The 18228-nt window shown below is 49.9% G+C and overlaps 6 protein-coding genes and 1 long non-coding RNA gene across 11 annotated transcripts; 5 read left to right on the forward strand and 2 right to left on the reverse strand.

Annotated features, from left to right (window-relative positions):
* Nucleotides 1–48: 48 nt before the first annotated feature.
* Nucleotides 49–5514, forward strand: LOC136183509 (ornithine decarboxylase 1-like). 4 transcript variants are annotated; one of them, XM_065970171.1, is made up of 23 exons: nucleotides 2421–2508; nucleotides 2568–2614; nucleotides 2667–2823; nucleotides 2875–2930; nucleotides 2982–3091; nucleotides 3156–3270; nucleotides 3323–3380; nucleotides 3433–3503; nucleotides 3556–3781; nucleotides 3832–3904; nucleotides 3954–4027; nucleotides 4090–4148; nucleotides 4202–4214; nucleotides 4266–4335; nucleotides 4382–4457; nucleotides 4507–4585; nucleotides 4640–4706; nucleotides 4752–4814; nucleotides 4870–4922; nucleotides 4973–5026; nucleotides 5074–5174; nucleotides 5231–5385; nucleotides 5437–5514. In XM_065970171.1, the coding sequence occupies exons 3-23, from the start codon at nucleotides 2740–2742 to the stop codon at nucleotides 5445–5447; spliced, it is 1668 nt and encodes a 555-aa protein (XP_065826243.1). In that variant the 5' UTR covers nucleotides 2421–2508; nucleotides 2568–2614; nucleotides 2667–2739; the 3' UTR covers nucleotides 5448–5514. The 4 variants fall into 4 exon arrangements, with proteins under 4 accessions (XP_065826244.1, XP_065826243.1, XP_065826242.1 ...); XM_065970170.1 differs by having other exon boundaries at nucleotides 4202–4335; nucleotides 4973–5027; nucleotides 5078–5174; XM_065970168.1 differs by having other exon boundaries at nucleotides 4202–4335.
* A 23-nt stretch (nucleotides 5515–5537) lies between these two features.
* On the forward strand, nucleotides 5538–6646 carry LOC136183515 (tyrosyl-DNA phosphodiesterase 2-like). Its single transcript, XM_065970179.1, has 2 exons — nucleotides 5538–5672; nucleotides 5725–6646. The coding sequence occupies exons 1-2, from the start codon at nucleotides 5562–5564 to the stop codon at nucleotides 6538–6540; spliced, it is 927 nt and encodes a 308-aa protein (XP_065826251.1). The 5' UTR covers nucleotides 5538–5561; the 3' UTR covers nucleotides 6541–6646.
* A 22-nt stretch (nucleotides 6647–6668) lies between these two features.
* On the reverse strand, nucleotides 6669–8359 carry LOC136183513 (TNF receptor-associated factor 6-like). The gene is made up of 8 exons (XM_065970176.1): nucleotides 8191–8359; nucleotides 8087–8141; nucleotides 7932–8036; nucleotides 7663–7824; nucleotides 7533–7607; nucleotides 7393–7479; nucleotides 7185–7340; nucleotides 6669–7122 (listed from the first exon to the last, which is right to left on the reverse strand). The coding sequence occupies exons 1-8, from the start codon at nucleotides 8337–8339 to the stop codon at nucleotides 6679–6681; spliced, it is 1233 nt and encodes a 410-aa protein (XP_065826248.1). The 5' UTR covers nucleotides 8340–8359; the 3' UTR covers nucleotides 6669–6678.
* LOC136183510 (uncharacterized) lies at nucleotides 8131–10164 on the forward strand. The gene has a single exon (XM_065970173.1). The coding sequence runs from the start codon at nucleotides 8384–8386 to the stop codon at nucleotides 10079–10081; it is 1698 nt and encodes a 565-aa protein (XP_065826245.1). The 5' UTR covers nucleotides 8131–8383; the 3' UTR covers nucleotides 10082–10164.
* A 573-nt stretch (nucleotides 10165–10737) lies between these two features.
* LOC136183516 (uncharacterized) lies at nucleotides 10738–18202 on the reverse strand. Of its 2 annotated transcripts, none has more exons than XR_010669182.1 (3): nucleotides 18146–18202; nucleotides 14192–18095; nucleotides 10738–13849 (listed from the first exon to the last, which is right to left on the reverse strand). It is a non-coding gene; the product is annotated as an uncharacterized lncRNA (long non-coding RNA). The 2 variants fall into 2 exon arrangements; XR_010669183.1 differs by having other exon boundaries at nucleotides 14192–17959; nucleotides 18146–18200.
* Nucleotides 11156–14069, forward strand: LOC136183507 (85/88 kDa calcium-independent phospholipase A2-like). The gene is made up of 9 exons (XM_065970166.1): nucleotides 11156–11821; nucleotides 11873–12073; nucleotides 12126–12311; nucleotides 12369–12744; nucleotides 12800–12953; nucleotides 13026–13126; nucleotides 13180–13323; nucleotides 13452–13621; nucleotides 13688–14069. The coding sequence occupies exons 1-9, from the start codon at nucleotides 11165–11167 to the stop codon at nucleotides 13919–13921; spliced, it is 2223 nt and encodes a 740-aa protein (XP_065826238.1). The 5' UTR covers nucleotides 11156–11164; the 3' UTR covers nucleotides 13922–14069.
* On the forward strand, nucleotides 14203–17762 carry LOC136183505 (uncharacterized). The gene is made up of 13 exons (XM_065970165.1): nucleotides 14203–14433; nucleotides 14570–14647; nucleotides 14709–14780; nucleotides 14847–14915; nucleotides 14977–15054; nucleotides 15113–15187; nucleotides 15242–15313; nucleotides 15379–15441; nucleotides 15508–15591; nucleotides 15658–15827; nucleotides 15898–16290; nucleotides 16386–16643; nucleotides 16706–17762. Exons 1-13 carry the CDS (start codon nucleotides 14249–14251, stop codon nucleotides 17602–17604), a joined length of 2496 nt encoding a protein of 831 aa, XP_065826237.1. The 5' UTR covers nucleotides 14203–14248; the 3' UTR covers nucleotides 17605–17762.
* Nucleotides 18203–18228: the final 26 nt, after the last annotated feature.

Below are 18228 nucleotides of genomic sequence, written 5' to 3' on the forward strand. Positions count from 1 at the left end.
TCCCTCTAAGATGCGTGGGCGTGGCGTGGCGCCCACGCATCTTAGCGCGCTGGAGAGGGTCTGGAATCGAGGCTAGGGCGTTCATGGCTTCCTCGTCTAATAGAGCCGCTTTCCTAGCGCTGCAGCAATTCAGATGCCTCAATAAGAGGCAAGCAGAGTTGGAACTTTGGCGATATAGCTATTTAATTTTGACGTCGCGCAGGTTCACCAGCACTGCAGGAGAACTTTCGAAATTTCAATTAGAACGCTTTCCTGCAGGATCGTCAGTTCGAGATGTTCTGGCTAGCATGCATCAGCGGCTAGACAAGACAGTCAGTACAACCACAGTCATTGTTACACACGAATATCAGTCTACACTGTTTTAGGGTGTAGCTTACAGAGAAGGCAGCTTCTGTGCAGTAGACGCAGGAAATCTAAATTGGAATCTGCAACAGGCGAGTTTAATTAAATAAATACGTCTCCAAGCCAATGGATATTACTGATGTAGTGGCGAAAACATCTTCCAAGAGTGACACCCTTTTACGGTACGCATTTTAATACGGAGCTAGCTACCCAGTCACTTTGGTTCAACAGCCATAAAGTGCAATCAGGATCCAGTGATCATTCGACTACTAGCTGCATTGGGAGCCGGTTTTGATTGTGCAAACAAGGTGGCGTTCTTGCTTACGCACAACTAATAGGGGGTTATATTTGATACGTGTATAGTATGAAATTGATTTGGCCTTGGGCTCCGGTGGGACACCTCGTAACATAATTTTTGCACATCCAATGAAGACCCCTTTTCATTGCAGGTAGACGCTTATAGGCAGTTAGACCTGGATGGCCTATCTGATTGAGATGCTTTCTAGGGATGCTGCGGAGAGAAACGTTTTTCAAACAACGTTTGATTCCGAAGGGGAACTATTTAAATTGAAAGAGCATTATCCGAACGTTGAAGCGGTCGTAAGAATTAGAGCAGAAGATCCGGACGCCGCAGAGCCGGTAATATAATTACATAGAATTATTGTCCGCGGGTCTTCTGAATGATTTTATCAGTTTGGAATAAAATATGGCGTTGATGTCCCCGAGGCCTTTGATCTAATCAAATTGGCCAAGGAACTTGAAATTAAAGTAGTAGGAGTGAGGTATGGATCTATGAATTGGTTCTGTGCAATAGATGATAATTGTCATGCAGCTTTCATTCCGGCTATGGACTGAAAAATCCCAACATTCTAACAGATGCTGTGGCAAAATGCAGAGCAGTCTATGACATGGCTGTAGGCAGGGACTCTAAAGTGTCGATGTATGGTGAAAGAAATTCTTCTGCGTAGAAAGACGTTGGAGTCGAAATGAGACTGATTGATGTAGGCGGTGGCTATCCATCGCTTAGAGGAAACAAAGACGACGTGTCTACGTTTGCCGAGGTCAGTCAAAAAATTTATTCGTTTTATTTGACAGAATAAGTTCGTCTTCGTCTTTGTCTGTAGCTGAGTGAAGCGGTGAGATTGGCTTTAGACAGGTACTTTCCTCTTGATCTGAAAGTGCGAATCATAGCCGAGCCAGGTACGACCTCTGACAGGTGCCCACTGACTGCGTTAATCATTGATTGGTTACGCGTAGGACAATACTTTGCTCGCAACGTTCAGCACTGTGCTCTTAGAATAGACGGAAAACGTATCATACGTATTCCTAGGAAAGTTGTAGAGGAGCACGGCGCACCTCGGGGTATAATAGTCCGATGATGCCACAGAACTGATTATACGGACAAATTTATAGGCCTGTACATTCTCCGTATAGACGAAAGACAAGAAGATCTGAAGACTCAGAGACGTCAGTGAACGCATATGGTATTCTGATATTAACGCTTTGATTTGTTTTTATGACAGAGGCCTGGCGTGATACGTTTGCTGCTGCTGCTGCTACTACTACTACTACTACTGACAGTGAGTCTGTTCCGGTAGGTTTGCACCTAGTATTCAGCTGCCGAAGAGGTGGTGGAAGTCTTTTATAGGTTGTGATGTACCATCTAAGCCACGGAGCGTTTTCGATATTTTATGAATGTCTCTTTACGGAGGATGGGATTGAGTATGACGTCCATCCTCTTTTGGTATGATTCAAAACTGAGACCCCAAGCCTGGACTAGACTTTATTTTTTCACGTTGCTAACGTGCTCTTCTTCTTACCAGCCTCCAAATGAAGACATACGTGATCCTGAGATATATTCAACGTTCTGGGGGCCAATACTGACGTCGTATGACAGCGTACGTGTCTCAAAGGGCTTCAAAATGAAACTGGTTTGTTCAAGTTCTCCTGCAATAGCTCAACAAATAGCAGTATTAATTTTTTGTGATGATTAGATGGAGATTGGAGACTGGGTTTACGCAGAGAGTGAGCCAAATCGCTTCTTACACATAGATTTGCTCCCTACTCTATTCTTTTAGGCATTGGCTCATATTCTACGTCGTGGGCATCAGTCTTGGCTGTACGACAGCCGTTGCAGTTCTTTTACTATGCCACTGAAGATCATTGGTAGATCAATCTGGTTGTTCTTTTTTTAATTAATCAAATTATTGATTTAATTAATGCAGGGATGACGTGGAAAAAGGGCTGAAATTTAGAGCGTAGTCTGCTGCAGGTAATTCGTTTTTAATTTAGGACTTTCTTTGTGATACTGATAATATTTCTAGCCTAAAAAACCGTTCAAAAAAAGGAATTTTTGACAACAACCTTAGCGTACGCTAGTCTGTTTCTTCACCCGTGATGTCGTCGTTTTCGTACACGGTTCTCTGTCCGAACGGTCGTCGCCAAGTCGTGAAAGTAAGTCCGAACACGAGAATGCTGGAGGTGAGATCGAAAACGGACGCAATAAAATCGAAGCAAGAGCCGCTCTCCCAGGTGCTCGAGCAGGTTTGCAAGAAACAAGGCTACACGTCGTCGGAATACGCGCTAAAGTAAAAGACGGTTCATAAGACGTCGAAATAGCCGCAATGTTGCTGACGCAGACACGGTGGCGGTCGTAAGACGCTCGATTTGAACGTGCCCGCACGCTATGCCAATCTCACGAACAATGCCAAATTGGAGTTAGTGAAATCAAGCGAGGGACCAAGAGCCGGTAATACGGCGTTCGTAATTTTATCTCTATGATTATTTTCTGTCTGTCTGTCTGTCTGTATTAGAGGCGCCTACGAGTATTGCGCTTCAGCTGGAAAGTGGCGAGAGACTGCAGCACGATTTCCTGCCAAATAGCAGTCTCTGGGACGTGCTGACGCACTGGGACAAGCAAAAGGACGGGTTGGTAGTACTAACACTTGGAGGAGAACACACTGGACATGATTCTGTGCAGAAAATTAATACTAGGGCAAGAAGGTCGACGACCCATTTGTGTCTATATGAGGCAGGAGGTGAGTGAGCACAACGTTTGCTTTGTAGTCAGTCAGGTTTATTGTAATGTAGATTGGATATAAAGCTTTGAGATCGACAACGTTGAGATCGCTTGGACTGACAGGTGGCCGAGCGGTCATTAGGTGTGACTAACATCAGTTATTTCGATTGCTTACATTTGTTTTATTTACTAAGGCTTTTGTATCGACATATATTGGATGGCGAAGTGGACGAGCTGACAGACTGCCGCAAGGACGACGAGGCTTTAGTCAATCGAGGGGACGTCAAAGAGGAACGACGTGCAGAAATCGGAAGTGAAACTAAAATTGATCAACCCATGGAAGGCGTTGAAATGTCTACTCCCGTTACTGATACTCCTGTATTGTTGCCTTCGTCTTCAGAAACGAATCAGCAGCTTCACGTAATTGCAAAGTTCTTTATAGAGAATACTGCATTTCAGATTTTTATTAGGGCGTTTCTTCTTCTTCTTCTTCTTCTCCTCCTCTCCCTCCTGCTTCTACTGACTACGTACAGAAAAGAAAACGTGTGTATAAGATTTGGCCAACGCGAGGAACTACATTTCTTTTCACTAGCTATCCCTACAGCGAGTACAGTAGAAGAAACAACGTTTTATCCAGTCGTCCAGACAGATTTTTCTTCCTTTAAAGTAAGCCCAAATAGTACTCACCGTTATGTGAGGGTAAGTACATGACACTGCTATCGCTGTAGTTTCCCCGAGAAACCGAGGGAAAGACGTTGATTGAGAGGAGAACACCAGCTGAGAAGAGGTAGACCAGAACGCTTAATCCAAAGGTGATATTGCAGCATTTTTCCCCCGCAGGGTCGTCGATATAGTATGTACTGCTAATGCAATCATTTCTAAATACCAACGACGATTCCATCAGACCCCGTGTGACCGCGAGACGCTCGTTTTCACCCCGGACGGTGCCCAGAGTCCAGAAGTGGCTGTTTCGCGTAAGTCAGATAAACTTCGAAGACGCTGATTGAAATGCCTTTCCAGACGAACTTCCTCCAAATTTTTTTGAAGTGACAGTCAATGACGTGCAAAAAATGGCGCAAAATTTGAAGCAAAGAGTGTACGTTCTCATATAGTGACTCGTGTATCCTCGTCAGCCGTCGTTTTAGTAAGACCTTGGACGCTCCTCTGATGACGAGAAGCCAGCGCGAGGCACTGGAAACAGCAAAGCTGCAGCAATATGAAAAGGTAGCACATAGGATCAAATACGGTCGCGGCGAGGGTTGAGCAGTACTGTGTTAGGCTACTATACGTGTTCAATTTCCGAATCGTCTACTACTGCAGGCCTTTTTCAGTCCCTTTGAAACAGGTAGGAACATGTCCTCGTGGCAGTATTGAAGGCGTTTGTTTTTAGTTGGAGCCTTGTACGAGTTTGTTCGGCAATCATTAAGTGACGCTAATCAGAAGTTTGAACTATGTGAGAGCGACGTAAAAATGCGAGTTGGAACTTTTATGGCGTGCATCTTTTATAGATACAGCGCCGCCTAAGCGTGTACTCAAGGACAAGAGTATATCTATAGGAAAGGTATCTAAGAAGTCACCAGAAGACGACGTTTACCTGTTTGTCATATCTAGGCTGGTCTTGTGCCGGCATCAATAGTCTATTTTGGAGTACGTGATGAAAGCGAGGGTACGTTTTTAAAGGTTGACAAATACCGTGTGTTTTTATCTTCTGTGTAGGAGGATCCTATCTGTCTGAGAGTCTCATCAAAGATGTAAAAACGTTTACTGCTGCAGAAAGCATTGCGGCAGAACGAGCTGCACGCCATGCAGTGAAGTAAGACACGTCAATCGTCTGATAGACTGCATTGCATTTTTCATTTATACATGTAGAATATCCTTGGGAACTGAAACGTCTATTCAAGGTGGAGTTCTCAGGGAAAGACCAAAAGCAGTGGAAACTGTGAGCGAAGGTGTCAGGGAAAGCGGCAGAGAAGATAGGGTGGCACCAAGTGGAGAAAAGTCTGTTCCCAAATGGTTCAAAATTGGTAAATAAATTACAATACATTGATTGCCTCCTAGACTAACACAATTCTTAGGCAAAAAATAGACGATTATAGACGGACTTTAGAGCGATTAATACGTATTTAGGAAATTAATAAAAAAAGAAGTTGCTCCTCCCACAGTTCCTCTACGCATGTTCGCGCCACTCCCAGTCGAGATCATGGCAAGCGGCGAATCGCACGATTCCGTCGTTCTCCAGTTCGTCCAGTGCACGAACTCGAATCGCGACATCGCCGAAGCCTATCTCAGCAAATCGTCGGGCGATCTAAACGTACAGCAACGGCAGAACGGCGAACGTTCCCACAAAGGACCCCTCTTTTTAGGTAGCCGTCAACGCGTTTATGGACGACGTGGCCGCGTTGGTTTTGGCGCCACCAGACCCATCGCGCCCTTCGGCTTCGTCCTTCACCGTCCTAACGTGGAACATCGACGGTCTCGATCCGGGCAATCTCGTCGAACGTTCCCGCGCCATCGAAGACTTCATTCGACGCACCCGCCCGGATGTCGTTCTCCTGCAGGAAGTCGTCCCAACCAGTCTCGCCGCGATGCGTCGCATTCCCGGATATCTCGTGAACGCGCCGCGCGCCGAAATCCAATCCTATTTCTGCGCCGTCATGCTCAAATTAGATACGGTACGATGCCGGTCTATTGCCGTCGATGATTTCGAAGGCAGCGAGATGGGCCGCTACTTGCTGACCGCTTCCGTTGATTTGTGCGGTGCAAACGTTTTTCTCCTCACCGCTCATCTCGAAAGCACGGTGAATCGGTCGACGGAACGCAAAGCGCAGCTGGCTCGTTCCTTTGCGAAAATGCGTGAGTGTGGCTATGGCACATGCATACTGGGCGGGGATCTTAACCTCCGCGACGCCGAAGCGCGGAGTGTCGGCGTTCCTGATAGCGTGCACGATGCCTGGGTCGCGTGTGGGGAAAAGCTTGATAGGAAGTACACGTGGGATCGCTCGGTCAATGACAATTTGGGTCCTTTTCAGCCGCGCGTGCGCTGTCGTTTTGATCGCGTCTATGTTGGCGCGAGGATTGAAGTTGTAGACTTTGATCTTGTTGGACGCGAGCGCCTTCCGTCGTGCGACCGCTTTCCTAGTGATCATTTTGGAATTCTCTGCACTTTTCAAGTCGATTAGAGAGCCTGAATTTATGAGACTAATTCAGTGGCTAGATTAACGTTTACTTTGGGTTAACTCTATTCTGATTTAAAAGTACGTAAAACGTACGATAAATTTGTCAGTTGGTCAGCTTTGTTTAGTCTTTGTACTATTGTTTCAGTCTTTTAGGTATGTCTTATACTCTAAGATGATCGGCTGCTCGTCATTCCACCTTCTGTTGAGGTGCGCTAACTTCACTCTTTTAATACCTTTGAGATGAAGTACTCCCTTGGAGACACTTTGATCTTGTTCAATTTTTAGCTCATAGACGAGCGTAACTGAGGAAGAACGCGTACTCTTCAGCCACACATCAACACCAAAAACTCGCCCAAAGAGGGGCCACTTCATGATCTGAGTCTTAGTGTGATGGCCAGTCCGTTTGGGTTCTGATTCTTCAATTTCAAGAGCAAGACCGTCGTCGGATAATGGAAATGCTCTTGCTTTACTTAATGGGACAGCAAAATCCACAATAAGGACTTGCAGAGGTTGGAAGGTAAAAGATACAATGTTTTTAATATCATCACTGCGTTGCTTTTCAATTTTAAGCGACAGCTCATCCACCTAAGTTACGTATTTTTCAATTGTTAGTTCGCTTGAAGTGTTGGCCTCCTAAGGGCTCTAACCTTTAAGTGCAGATCACGCATGCCATCTTTCAGCTCTCTATTGTTTTTGCAAAGCAACTCCATATGCTCTTTGAGCTCTCCATTGTTTTTGCGAAGCAACCCCATATGCCTTTCCATGCTGTTGGTCAGATGTTCAGACATACATTCTCGTGCACACTAAATTAAGCGTCTGTGCAAATTACCGAACTGTTTTCTACACTCCACTCACCTTAGTTTGACAGCCGATTTCCGTATATTCACACGCAATCACAGCCTTAGGGCAATCTCCTCCTTCTTCAGAAAGATGCTGCTGAATCTGTACCACGTAATTATATCACAAAAACATAATGTTGCACAACAATGAGGTACTTCATGACGACGTAATTTCTTGGAACACAAAGGGCATCTTATGGGAAAGTGCTTGCAGTCACTTGCTTGATGTTTCTACACAAAGTAAAGTATGCTCACCCCAAGTTGCATTCAAACGCTTGCAGCCAACCTGAAGTACTTGAAAAAACATGAGAGCTGAGCAGTACTCACATGATACCATTCTCTTTGGACACCAGTTGACGTTATGTGCTGTCACTGCAGATCGTGTCATAACTTCATCGCAACCATTGGGACAAGCAACGGAAACATAACCGCAAGTGTTCATATGATTCTATCAGAAACGCAAAACGCACAAACTCGCCGTTGTTCCATACCCATTAAGTAAGAGTAGCATATACATGTCAGGTCCTTCGGGCACGGAAAGGGTGAAAGGCTTACCTCTAGGTGCTGCAGGTTCACGACCTTCCTGCAACCAGAGGAATTCTCTCGACATTTTACGTCGAGTTGTAGAATTTTTCTCTTGAGCTTTTCGTCAGGAAAAATCTAATAGAGCGGAATACGTAAATGTTGCTTTCCTGATCCGGGAAAATTACGTCGTCTTTTCTTAGCGTCTTCCTGTCTACTGGACACTCGACACCTTCATTTTGGCTGAGAAATAGTTTTTGATAGTCAGAGTCAACGTGAGGTGTCGCTGCACTTTTTTAGGCGCCCGCAACAGCTCTTGCAGAGCGTATGACCACAACGAGTAAGAACGGGATCTCTTGCGACCAGCAAACATATCGGACACATGCAGTCGTCAGCAGGAGATTCGACAAAGTCTTCGTCGTGGCCTCCTTGGAAAGACATTTTCGTACTTCGATTCCGCTCACACGAGCACAACGTGCGCTAAGATGTCGAGCAAAGCGAACGACTCCGCCGATCTTATGGTATCAGCGGCGAGCGGCGGAACGATCTTAACTATGAACGATCTCATGCCGACGGCAAAATCCATCGCAGTAAAAGACGGAAAAATCGTCGCAATCGGCGACGACGACGCCGACATCGCCCTTCGGCTCAGCGGATCGTCGACGAAAGTCGTCACACTGCGAGACGACGAGACGCTGATGCCGGGCTTGATCGAACCGCACACGCACCCGAGCGTCGCCGTCGAAGTTCGCACGTCGCACAGCGTGAGCGGCTTTTCCCATTCGTCGCTCGACGACGTTCTCGCCGTCATGCGCGACGTCGTCGCGCGCGTCGACTCCGCCGCACACGACGACAAAACCACGCCCACTCAATGGATTTCGTTCGTCGACTGGGATGCCGCCCTCGTGCGCGATCTTCCGGCAATCGACGCCGATTGGATAGACGCGAACGTCACCGCGAAATATCCCGTCATGGTCGTCCAGAAGACGATGCACTGTAGCTGGATCAATCGTCGCGGTCTCGACGCGTGCGGCATCACGTCGGAGACGCCCGATCCCGACGACGGCGGCGAAATCGTTCGCGACGCCAACGGAAAGCCGACGGGCATGCTCAAGGGAGGTCCAGCCATGAGACTCGCAGTCGACAAAATTCCGCCTCCCGACTTGGCCAAAGTGACGGAGGCTCTCTTCAGCACGATGATAGACTATTCCCGAGCCGGCTTTACGACCGTCACCGACATGGGTACTTTGCCTATAAAGGACGACTATCTCGCTCTCATATCGGGTGCCGCTCGTCGAGACGACTTCCCTGTGCGCTGGGCCATCTATTACACGCCGAAGTCGCTCAAGAAACCGTCGCCGCATCACGCCGTCGACGACAAGGTTTGGTTTCCCGGCGTCAAAATCTGGGCGGACGGATCGCCGTACGTCGGCACCATGGCCTGCGCCGAACCGTATCTCGATTCGGCGTTGACTCGCGCGCTCGGTTTCGACTTGAAAAAATGTCCGAGAGGATCGACGCGGTACGCCGACGCGAACGCTCTCGCCGACGCTCTTCGTCCCCACGCGGCTGAACTGATTGCCAGTCACGCTCAGGGCGAAAGAGCCATTGATCATGTGCTCGATGCCTATGAAATTCTCATTGGCGAGCGTCCTGGCTGTGATCATCGCTATCGGCTGGAGCACCTTGGATTAATAACGGAGTCGCAATTGCGACGAGCTAGCCGTCTCGGAGTGACCGTGACCTTTTTCACCGATCACATTTACTATTACGGCGATGCGCTGGCGGACGATATTTTGGGACGCGGGCGAGCGGAACGATTTGCGCCAGCTGGATTGGCGAGTCGGTGCGGTCAGACGCACTGGACGCTTCATCAAGATTCGCCTGTCTGTCCGCTCGATCCGATGCTTTGCATTCAGAATGCCGTGCTACGTAGGACGAGGCTCAGCGGTCGCGTTCTCGGTCCCGAGTATCGTGTGAGCGTCGAGGATGCGCTCAAGGCTTACACCATTCACGCGGCGTGGCAGTTGAAGAGAGAGAACGATTTGGGAAGTTTGGAGGTAGGTAAGGTCGCCGATTTTGTTCTTCTCTCGAAGAATCCGCTCAACGTTGAGCCAGAGGATCTGACGAGCGTCAAAGTGCTTGGTACATATCTTGGGGGACGCTGCTTTACTGCAAAGTAGCGGCATGAAAATATTTTTTTATTTTTGTAGGAATTTTGCGTTTGAGTTCATGCCTCTATGTTCGTATGCAAGGAGCTGCTGTACTCTGTTTTCAAGGCGCTAAAGCATCAGCACTTGACGGTTTGCTGGTCATCATATCCCTTATTAATTGCCTTGACTTGACAACGCGGGCTACAACAATGAGCGCCAGCAGTTACCTGGACAGTAAATTTTCCAACGCTTGATTTGGTTGCCCTGCCACGTAGGGCATTTCGGAAATAGGCGCCACAGTGCGCTTATTTCCGAAATTCAGTGACTAATCTGTTGAGATGTATTTAGGAGAATTTTTTTCTTGCGAGCCTGGAAACGTCGATCCGATGTCCTCGTTCACCTCCGGGCCCCGAGGTGACTAAATAAAACAGGCCCAACTCTGAGCCAAGAGGTTAACGAGGCTCTAGTTTGCAGGGGAGAAAGCACGGCCCTACTCTTGGTAGTATGAGTGATAAACTACTATCCCCACTTGGGCAAGACGCGGTGGGTGACAATAGCGGTCCACCTGTGCCTTGGTATATAAAGGCACCCCCGGGACAGATGGGTCACTGTCTCCCCGACGGGGGCTTGGGTGAAAGCCCCCTCACCTTAGGACGCCGGGAGGACGTTCGTTTTTCTTTGCACGTTACTTCCGGGTTACTTCCGGGTTTATTCAATAAAAATAACATGCACCGTTCTACGTGTACACCGCGAGGGCAGTTTAGTTGCGGGATCTTGCCCAGGATCCCGGAGTGAGCAGTTTCTTGGGTCGTGCTCGGGACCCTACGCGACGTACACCACGCGAATTCTACTTGCAAGCGCGCTATCTACGTATAAATTCTAAAAATTCTAGTTCTGCAATAACGTTCCTTCTCATATTGATTCGCATCCTGCCAGGTGACTTCTGTGTATACGATTTCGTGAGTCGTTTCCGAAGTTGACAAATTCACTTCGACTGCCATTGAAATGGGCGCTGCCTGAAGATAGTACGTGCTGTCACTTAGCAGAGACATCTACAAAGAAAGAATTTCAAGCTCCAATGATCTACGCTAGCGTACGCTAGGGGATCGAAGAATGGGAAATGCGGAATCTTTTGAGGTCGAAGAACGCGATCCGAAGAAACTACAACAGTCTTCCATCGTAAAGACAAGCGGACACTTTAGTCTGTACGCGTCGAAAGGTCCGAAATCGACGTGGTACGAGGCGACGCTGCACAACGTCGCCATCTCACCAAAACACTTCGGCCTCTTTCGATTGCAAGACGAGTCGACAGCCAAACACAAGTTCGATGCGCTTAGCACGCGACTAGCGCCCTTCTGCGTCGACGAACCGCGCACGTACACGAAAAAGACTCTCAAACGACTCGTCGCGTGCGTGCAGGAAAACGAGACGTGGTCGCTCGCTCACGTGGCCGTGCACGCTAACCTAGCGTCGTGCCTAGCGCACGACGACGTACGGAAGGAAATCGACAGCGCGCGAGGCTCGGGCGACGAAACACCTCTCTGCCTAGCATGCCGAATCGGAAACGTCGAATGCGTTCGCGCGCTTCTCCGACTCGGAGCCGATTCGGGTAAGAAAGGCGGTGAAACGGGTAATTCGGCTATTCACGTCGCCGCCGCTTGCTCGCCTGTCTGCCTGGAGGAGATACTCAATTCGGGCAAGGCGACCACGGTCGGCGACGTCAATCATCGGGGGGAAACCGCGCTGCATTTAGCCTGCCGCGAGAACAAGGTAAGATAGCTATTTCTATCTGAGAGCATAATAGGGGGAGAAGTTTATTAGATCGAGTCCGTACGGGTGCTACTTCGCGCTGGAGCCGACCCGGAAATTGTCAGTCAGGACGGTCTGTTTCCTATTCATTTAGCCGTTCTGTCATCCGCTACGGATGTCATCGTGACATTGATTCGGGAAAGCGCGCGCCAAGCGAGACTAAAGGACGTGAAGCGCGGCAACACGCCGCTGCACTACGCGACGCGAAGCGAAGTAATAAAAACGCAAAAAAATCTTCCATAAATAAACGCATCGTCGTACATAGAGCGCACGTGCACTAGTTCAGTTTGAAACGGTGAAAAAAGAAGCGCGGAACGCGGAGGGTCTCGCGCCTTTGCACGTCTACATCAACGAGAGCCGTCTCGGCTGCGTCGTCGCGCTACTGTGCGAGGGCATCGATCCTGGATTGCAAACCGCAGACGGCGAAGCGCCACTTCAGTTAGCAATCAAGGCGAGCTGATACTTAGAATCGGATTATAATTTTATCTCTTTTCTTTTATTAATCAAGTCGGGGTCGCTTGCTCTCGTTCAGTCGCTCGTCATTTTCGGCGCCGACGTCGACGACGCCGACGTGCAACTAGCGCTCGATCTCGGAGTAGAAATCGAGATTGTTAGAGCGCTCAAAGTAGCGCCATGCAAAGCGAAGCGTGCGCCTTTGCCCACGCCGCCGCTGCCGCCGCCGCCGCCGCCGCCGCCGCCGCCGCCGCCTGCACGAGATCACGGAGAAGCCGTACTGTGCTTAGACGGCGGCGGCATACGAGGTCTCGTCCTAATTCAGCTTCTGTTCGCCATCGAAAAAGCGTGCGGTCGATCGGTTGTCGAACTGTTTGACTGGATCGGCGGCACGAGCACGGGCGGTATACTCGCCGCCGCATTAGTGCATGGCACGTACTCGGGCGCGTTTTTGTACCGGTATATGTTTATCTGTGCGTTGTTTAGGCGGACTCGATCTGCGCCACTGTCAGAGCATCTATTTCAAATTCAAGGATCGCGTTTTTTGCGGCAGTCGCCCGTATAGGTCCGAACCGTTCGAGGATTTTCTAAAATCGACGTTCGGCGAAGGAACGACGATGGCCGACGTTCAACGGCCTAAGTAAGTGCGCGCGAGCACGTGCCACTGGCGTGAGTGAGAGGAAAAGCGGTTTCTGATTTTGGTTCTTTATAGAGTCATTCTAACGACCACATTGTCGGACGTGAGACCAGCGAAAATGCATCTATTTCGTAATTACGGCGATCAACAGGAAAACGGCGAACCACCGCCTTCAGGCAAGTCAATGTGTGTGTGCACATAACACGAGACCGCGTCGTCGTGCCTATAGGGCAACTGGTGTGGAAGGCAGCACGGGCTACTGGGGCGGCACCGTCCTATTTTCAAACGACGGGTCGCTTTGTCGACGGGGGTCTCGTCGCAAACAATCCGACGTTGGCGGTTTTGACGGAAATGCAAACGTGGCACTCGCGACGTATGCATATTTACTCCGAGCTGCGACGCGTGGTGGCGCAGTGCGTCGATATGCATCGTTTCCGCGCTTTTTTGGCGCCACCACGCACGCGCACGAAACCATAAAACCTCGCTTCCTCCCTCCCCCAGACTCACCCGGATCGATGATGCCACGTCCGAGAGTCGTCGTCTCGCTCGGCACGAGCGTCGCCCCGGACGAACACGTTTCGAGCGTAAACGTCTTCAAACCAACGTCCATTTCCGAAGCGGCAAACGTCGTGATGGGTGGCGCGTCGCTGGGGGCCTTGCTCTTGGACAGGGTCTGTCACGCGTTCGGCGCCCGAAACGGACGCAATTATCGATTTTCGGTCTGATTGTGTCCATAGGCAACGCAGGCGGCGGGAATCCCAGTTAACCAATCGGAAGCGTGGTGCGCCGCGATGGGCGTGCCCTTCTTCCGCTTGAATCCGCCCGCATCCGAGTTCGTCGATCTGGCGGAAACGAGGGACGAGATTCTGGTGAGAATGTTGTGGGAAACCGAAGTTTACCTATGCAAAGAGAAAGACAAGATCAATCAGTTGGCTCGTCTGTTGTTGCGGGGGGCAAATGATGATGACTGAATGTATAATTTTTTTTCGCCAAACGCGTCGCGCGGTCTTTCTTCCAATTAGAAAAACGAAGCGCTTAACTAGACGACGCTCCGCTTTCGTACTTCCGATTAATAAAATATCGGTCGCCGCACTGTTGTTTGTGTGCGTAACCTTCTCCCAATCGAATTCTCGAAACCCGCGAGATCACGTGCAGACAAAACAATGGTCTAGCTGATTGCGCGAAGAGTGCGCCCCCCTAATCTCGTTATGCTATAAGACCCCAGCCCTCGTCGACCTTACCGCATATACCCGCGCAGTTCACGAGGTGTTACATCACTCCGACGTCCGCTCTCGATCATGATCCGACTCACCCTAGCCTTGGTGGTCACATGCTGCCTCGTTTCCATTGCGACCGGCAACGGCCGATGCCCCAAACGATGCCAATGTACCGAAGGCCTTCGCAGCCGCCAATACATCGTCGATTGCAGTGGACTCGGCTTGAATCGATTCCCTCGAAACTTACCGTTGGGCGTCACTCACCTGTAAGCTAGTAGTGCATGGCTTCGATCGGTTGTCTTGCCTCAACTGGCATTGTTCGCTTCCCCCGTCCTCCCGCGCCCGCACATGACGTCTTCAGTTACGACTTCCTAATTTCCCCCCTTCTTTCTTCTCATCCAGACTACTCCAGCACAACAACATCAAGGACTTTCGGCTGAAGAACGACGACAAGTTGAAATTACGCCACATCCAAAGTCTGTAAGTTTCGCACGCCGCCTGCGAAAAATACGCTAATTAAGAGGTGCCAATTGATCGCTAGAAACTTAGCTCGAAACTCTTTGAAACAGTTGAAAGCGTCCGACTTTCAACACATGAGGTCTTTGGAATACTTGTAGGTACACGGTGAAACGTTCTCGATTGCCGCGCGCCTAAATACGTTTTCGTTTTCTTCGGTCAGAGATTTGAGCGGGAACGAACTGACGGCTCTTTCAGCAGACACATTCTCCAATATCGGCCTAAGGGAACTGTAAGTAAGCGCGCTCCCCGCAAAACACGCCCGAACCTCGTCAATTGGACCACCCACACAGGCGCTTGTCCGCAAACAAATTTTCGTCTATGGATAACATCACAGCCGCTTTCACGTTTCTCAGCGCTGTTCGAAAGCTGTGAGGCGGAGAGCGAGAGATCGAATTGATTGTCGCTATAGTTCTCTCGCATTTCTAGAACATTGTCCGGTAATCGCCTAAAGGGTGGCCTTTCAAACAATCAATTTCACCAGCTGGTGTCGCTTCGCGAACTGTAAGTGCACTTTTAATTACCGTGAATTGGTCGATTGACGGTTTCGTACCGCAGCGACTTGTCCTACTTACGTCTGCAAAGCCTTCCAAGTGAGGTGTTCGGTCGACTAAGGAACCTCGAGATACTGTAAACACTCGCTCAAGACAATCAAAGAGCCACTTGGGAGAGAGAGTAATCGTTGATTCGTTTAGAGATATCAGCTATAATGACCTCGAGGAATTTCCCTACGAAGCCGTGTCAAGTATTCCGTACGAGTCAGTCCGAAATAGACGTCTCGTGAATCTTGCTCTCTCTCTAATATCGCTCTTATCGCCGTCTAGAACAATCGATGTTCGACACAATAGAATCGGACGCTTTGGGAGTGATACCTTGGGTTCCATCAAGATAAAGTCCACTACCCAATTGTAAGGGATCCTCCCTTTCTCTTTCCTTTTCCTATGCCACGGATCTATTCTTCCGTATGCGTGCAGGAGAATTGAAGGAAATCCGCTTGTCTGCGACTGCACTGCGACTTTTCTCTGGGAGCAACTCCAAGAATGGAACAAGGAGGAACTGACCAAGGTGGCTGTGGCGTGTCAGTCGCCGCCGTCGCTGTCTGGAGTACAGCTATATTATTTGAGAAAGGAAGACCTCGTCTGCAGTAAGCGAACTTCCCCCCCGCGCCCCGCGGGCCGTCATTCTCTCTAATTATAATGACTTTGCGCGCAAAGATGACGTTCTTTCGTTCGCCGCAATTCCGGTCAACGTGACGTCTGGCTGCTTTGGGATGCCGGCCGTGATTGATTGCCAAGTGGCGGGGGCGGGAGCGAGCGACGTAGGCGGCGGAGGTGCGATGATCGAGTGGCGAAAAGACGGCAGGCGACTGCCCGTCGCCGACGACGACGTCTGCCAGACGAAGTATCATCGCACGTGCACCGGATCGCTCATCATTCGCGACGTCCAGTCGTCGGACGTCGGCGAATATCGATGCCACGCGGGCGAAGGAGGAAGCGAGATCGTCAGCCCGCCGGGACGCCTCCAAGTCAGCTCGTCGTGCTTCGAAGAGGAGACCGTGCCGACGCTCATCGCGTCGACGCCGCCGCCGTGCAGCGACGACGAAGACGGTAAGAAAAAGAATCTGTAAACAACGGTTTATATCAAATATCAATTAGATTAACCGTTTATTAATTAATTAATTAATTAATGGTTGAAATTATAGATAACTGCTCCTGTTCGGGAAGCGGTAGTGGCAGCGGTTGCGCGCCGCAATTTTGCCCGTGTCCTCCTGTCGTACCGAATGCCATCGTCAACTCGAACTGCAGTCGCGAAGAGGAAGAGGACGAGGACAGCGGCAAATACTTGCCAGGAGAGGAGGTTGTTTACAGATGCATTAGAGGCTACATATTGCAAGAATACGGCCGATTGACATGCCAAAACGACGGTACGTGGAAAGGAAGGGAACCCCACTGCGAATTAGGTACTAAATGGCATACATAACGCCGTCTGTATTTGCATTGACGTTCCTTCTCTGAATCTCAGCGTGCGGAAGAAAAGAGATCAACGACGAAGTGCTTATCAGAAAAGCGAACCAATTGTCGAGCCCGACGCCGCCGCCGCCGGTGCACGGACGCGTCATCAACGGCGCTCGAGCGATGCGAGGCGAGTGGCCGTGGATGGGACTTCTGCGAATCAACGACAATCGTCTCAACTGCGGCGTGACGCTCATCAGCAGCACGCTCGGCGTCACCGCCGCTCATTGCGTCGTTAAAGTGTTCACCAACCAGCCGCTCGACTTGACTTCAACGAAAACGAGAATCGAAGTGTCGTTTGGGAAGCAGCAGATCGATCGGACCGAAGACACGCAGCAGATTCGTTTCGTTACGAAACTCTTCATTCATCGTCTGTACGATCCGAAAACGCTCAACTACGACGTCGCCGTCATTCAACTCGATCACCACGTCTGGTTCAATAAGCACGTAAAGCCGGCTTGTTTGAGCCCGAGCGACTGGACGTTCGAAGCGCAGCAAGACGAGACGACGAGCGCGTCGCCGTTGTCGCGCGCCGTCGTTCCGTGGGGCGTCGTGAGCGGATTCGGTGGCGTGTCGTCGAGCGGAAAAGAGTCGTTGACTCTTCGAAAGGCACTCGTCGTCATAGCCAATCAGAGCGCGTGTAGCAAGGCTATGAAAAGCATCAGCGTCATCACGGATGCGATGATCTGCGCCTATGGGCCCGATAACGGCGACACGTGCAAGGGAGATAGCGGCGGACCGCTCGTCGTTCTCGCGCGCGATCGTTGGTATCTCGTCGGCGTGACGAGTTGGGGCGATAAGTGCGGCACGCCCGGTCGATACGGCGTTTACGCGCGCATCGCTCATCCGGATATCTATAAGTGGATTGACGATATATGGGAGGACGTTGACTCGGCCGTAGCGACGTAACGAGAAAAACGATTTTTTAGTCGTATTCTGCATGTAGAGAGTTTAGAAGAGACGACATTCCTTGGCGCACATCTAACGCACGTATACGATGAAGCATTGTCGACTTTTTGGCAATATGATATATGTACACGGTTTAGAAATAAAACCGAAAACGGAAACGGGGAAGATCTAATCTTCCCGACTTCCTTTCCCCCCTTTCGCTCGCTCCGTATCTAAGGTAGTGAGGCTCACGTGTTGTGCCACTTACTAGCAATGAATTGCGGCGACTTCACTCCCCGCGGACCGCCGATGCGCGTGAAGGCGAAAGCGAAGACGACAGTCGTCTGTCCGGGCTGCTCCTTCAAATTCTCTCAAACTGTCATAATAAGTTGTTGTAGAGTTGTAAACGAGTGCCGAGCGTGTGGTCACTCTTGGAACATGCAAAATTATAGATAGCCTGTAGTTGTTTCGTTGTGTGCCAATAAAGTCAAGAGCTGGCCTCGTATCTCGGACTGGAAAGGGGGTCCCTCCATTCGTTGTTACGCTACTAGTAAGGACCTACTTTTAGTTGCGCTTCACGCTAATTCTTCTTGCTTTTATCGCCGCGTGGGTGCACCGAAGGTCGTGAACTAGGGGTCCAGGGAC

Source organism: Oscarella lobularis, chromosome 2, assembly GCF_947507565.1.
Source record: "Oscarella lobularis chromosome 2, ooOscLobu1.1, whole genome shotgun sequence".
Taxonomy (NCBI): Eukaryota; Metazoa; Porifera; class Homoscleromorpha; order Homosclerophorida; family Oscarellidae; genus Oscarella; species Oscarella lobularis.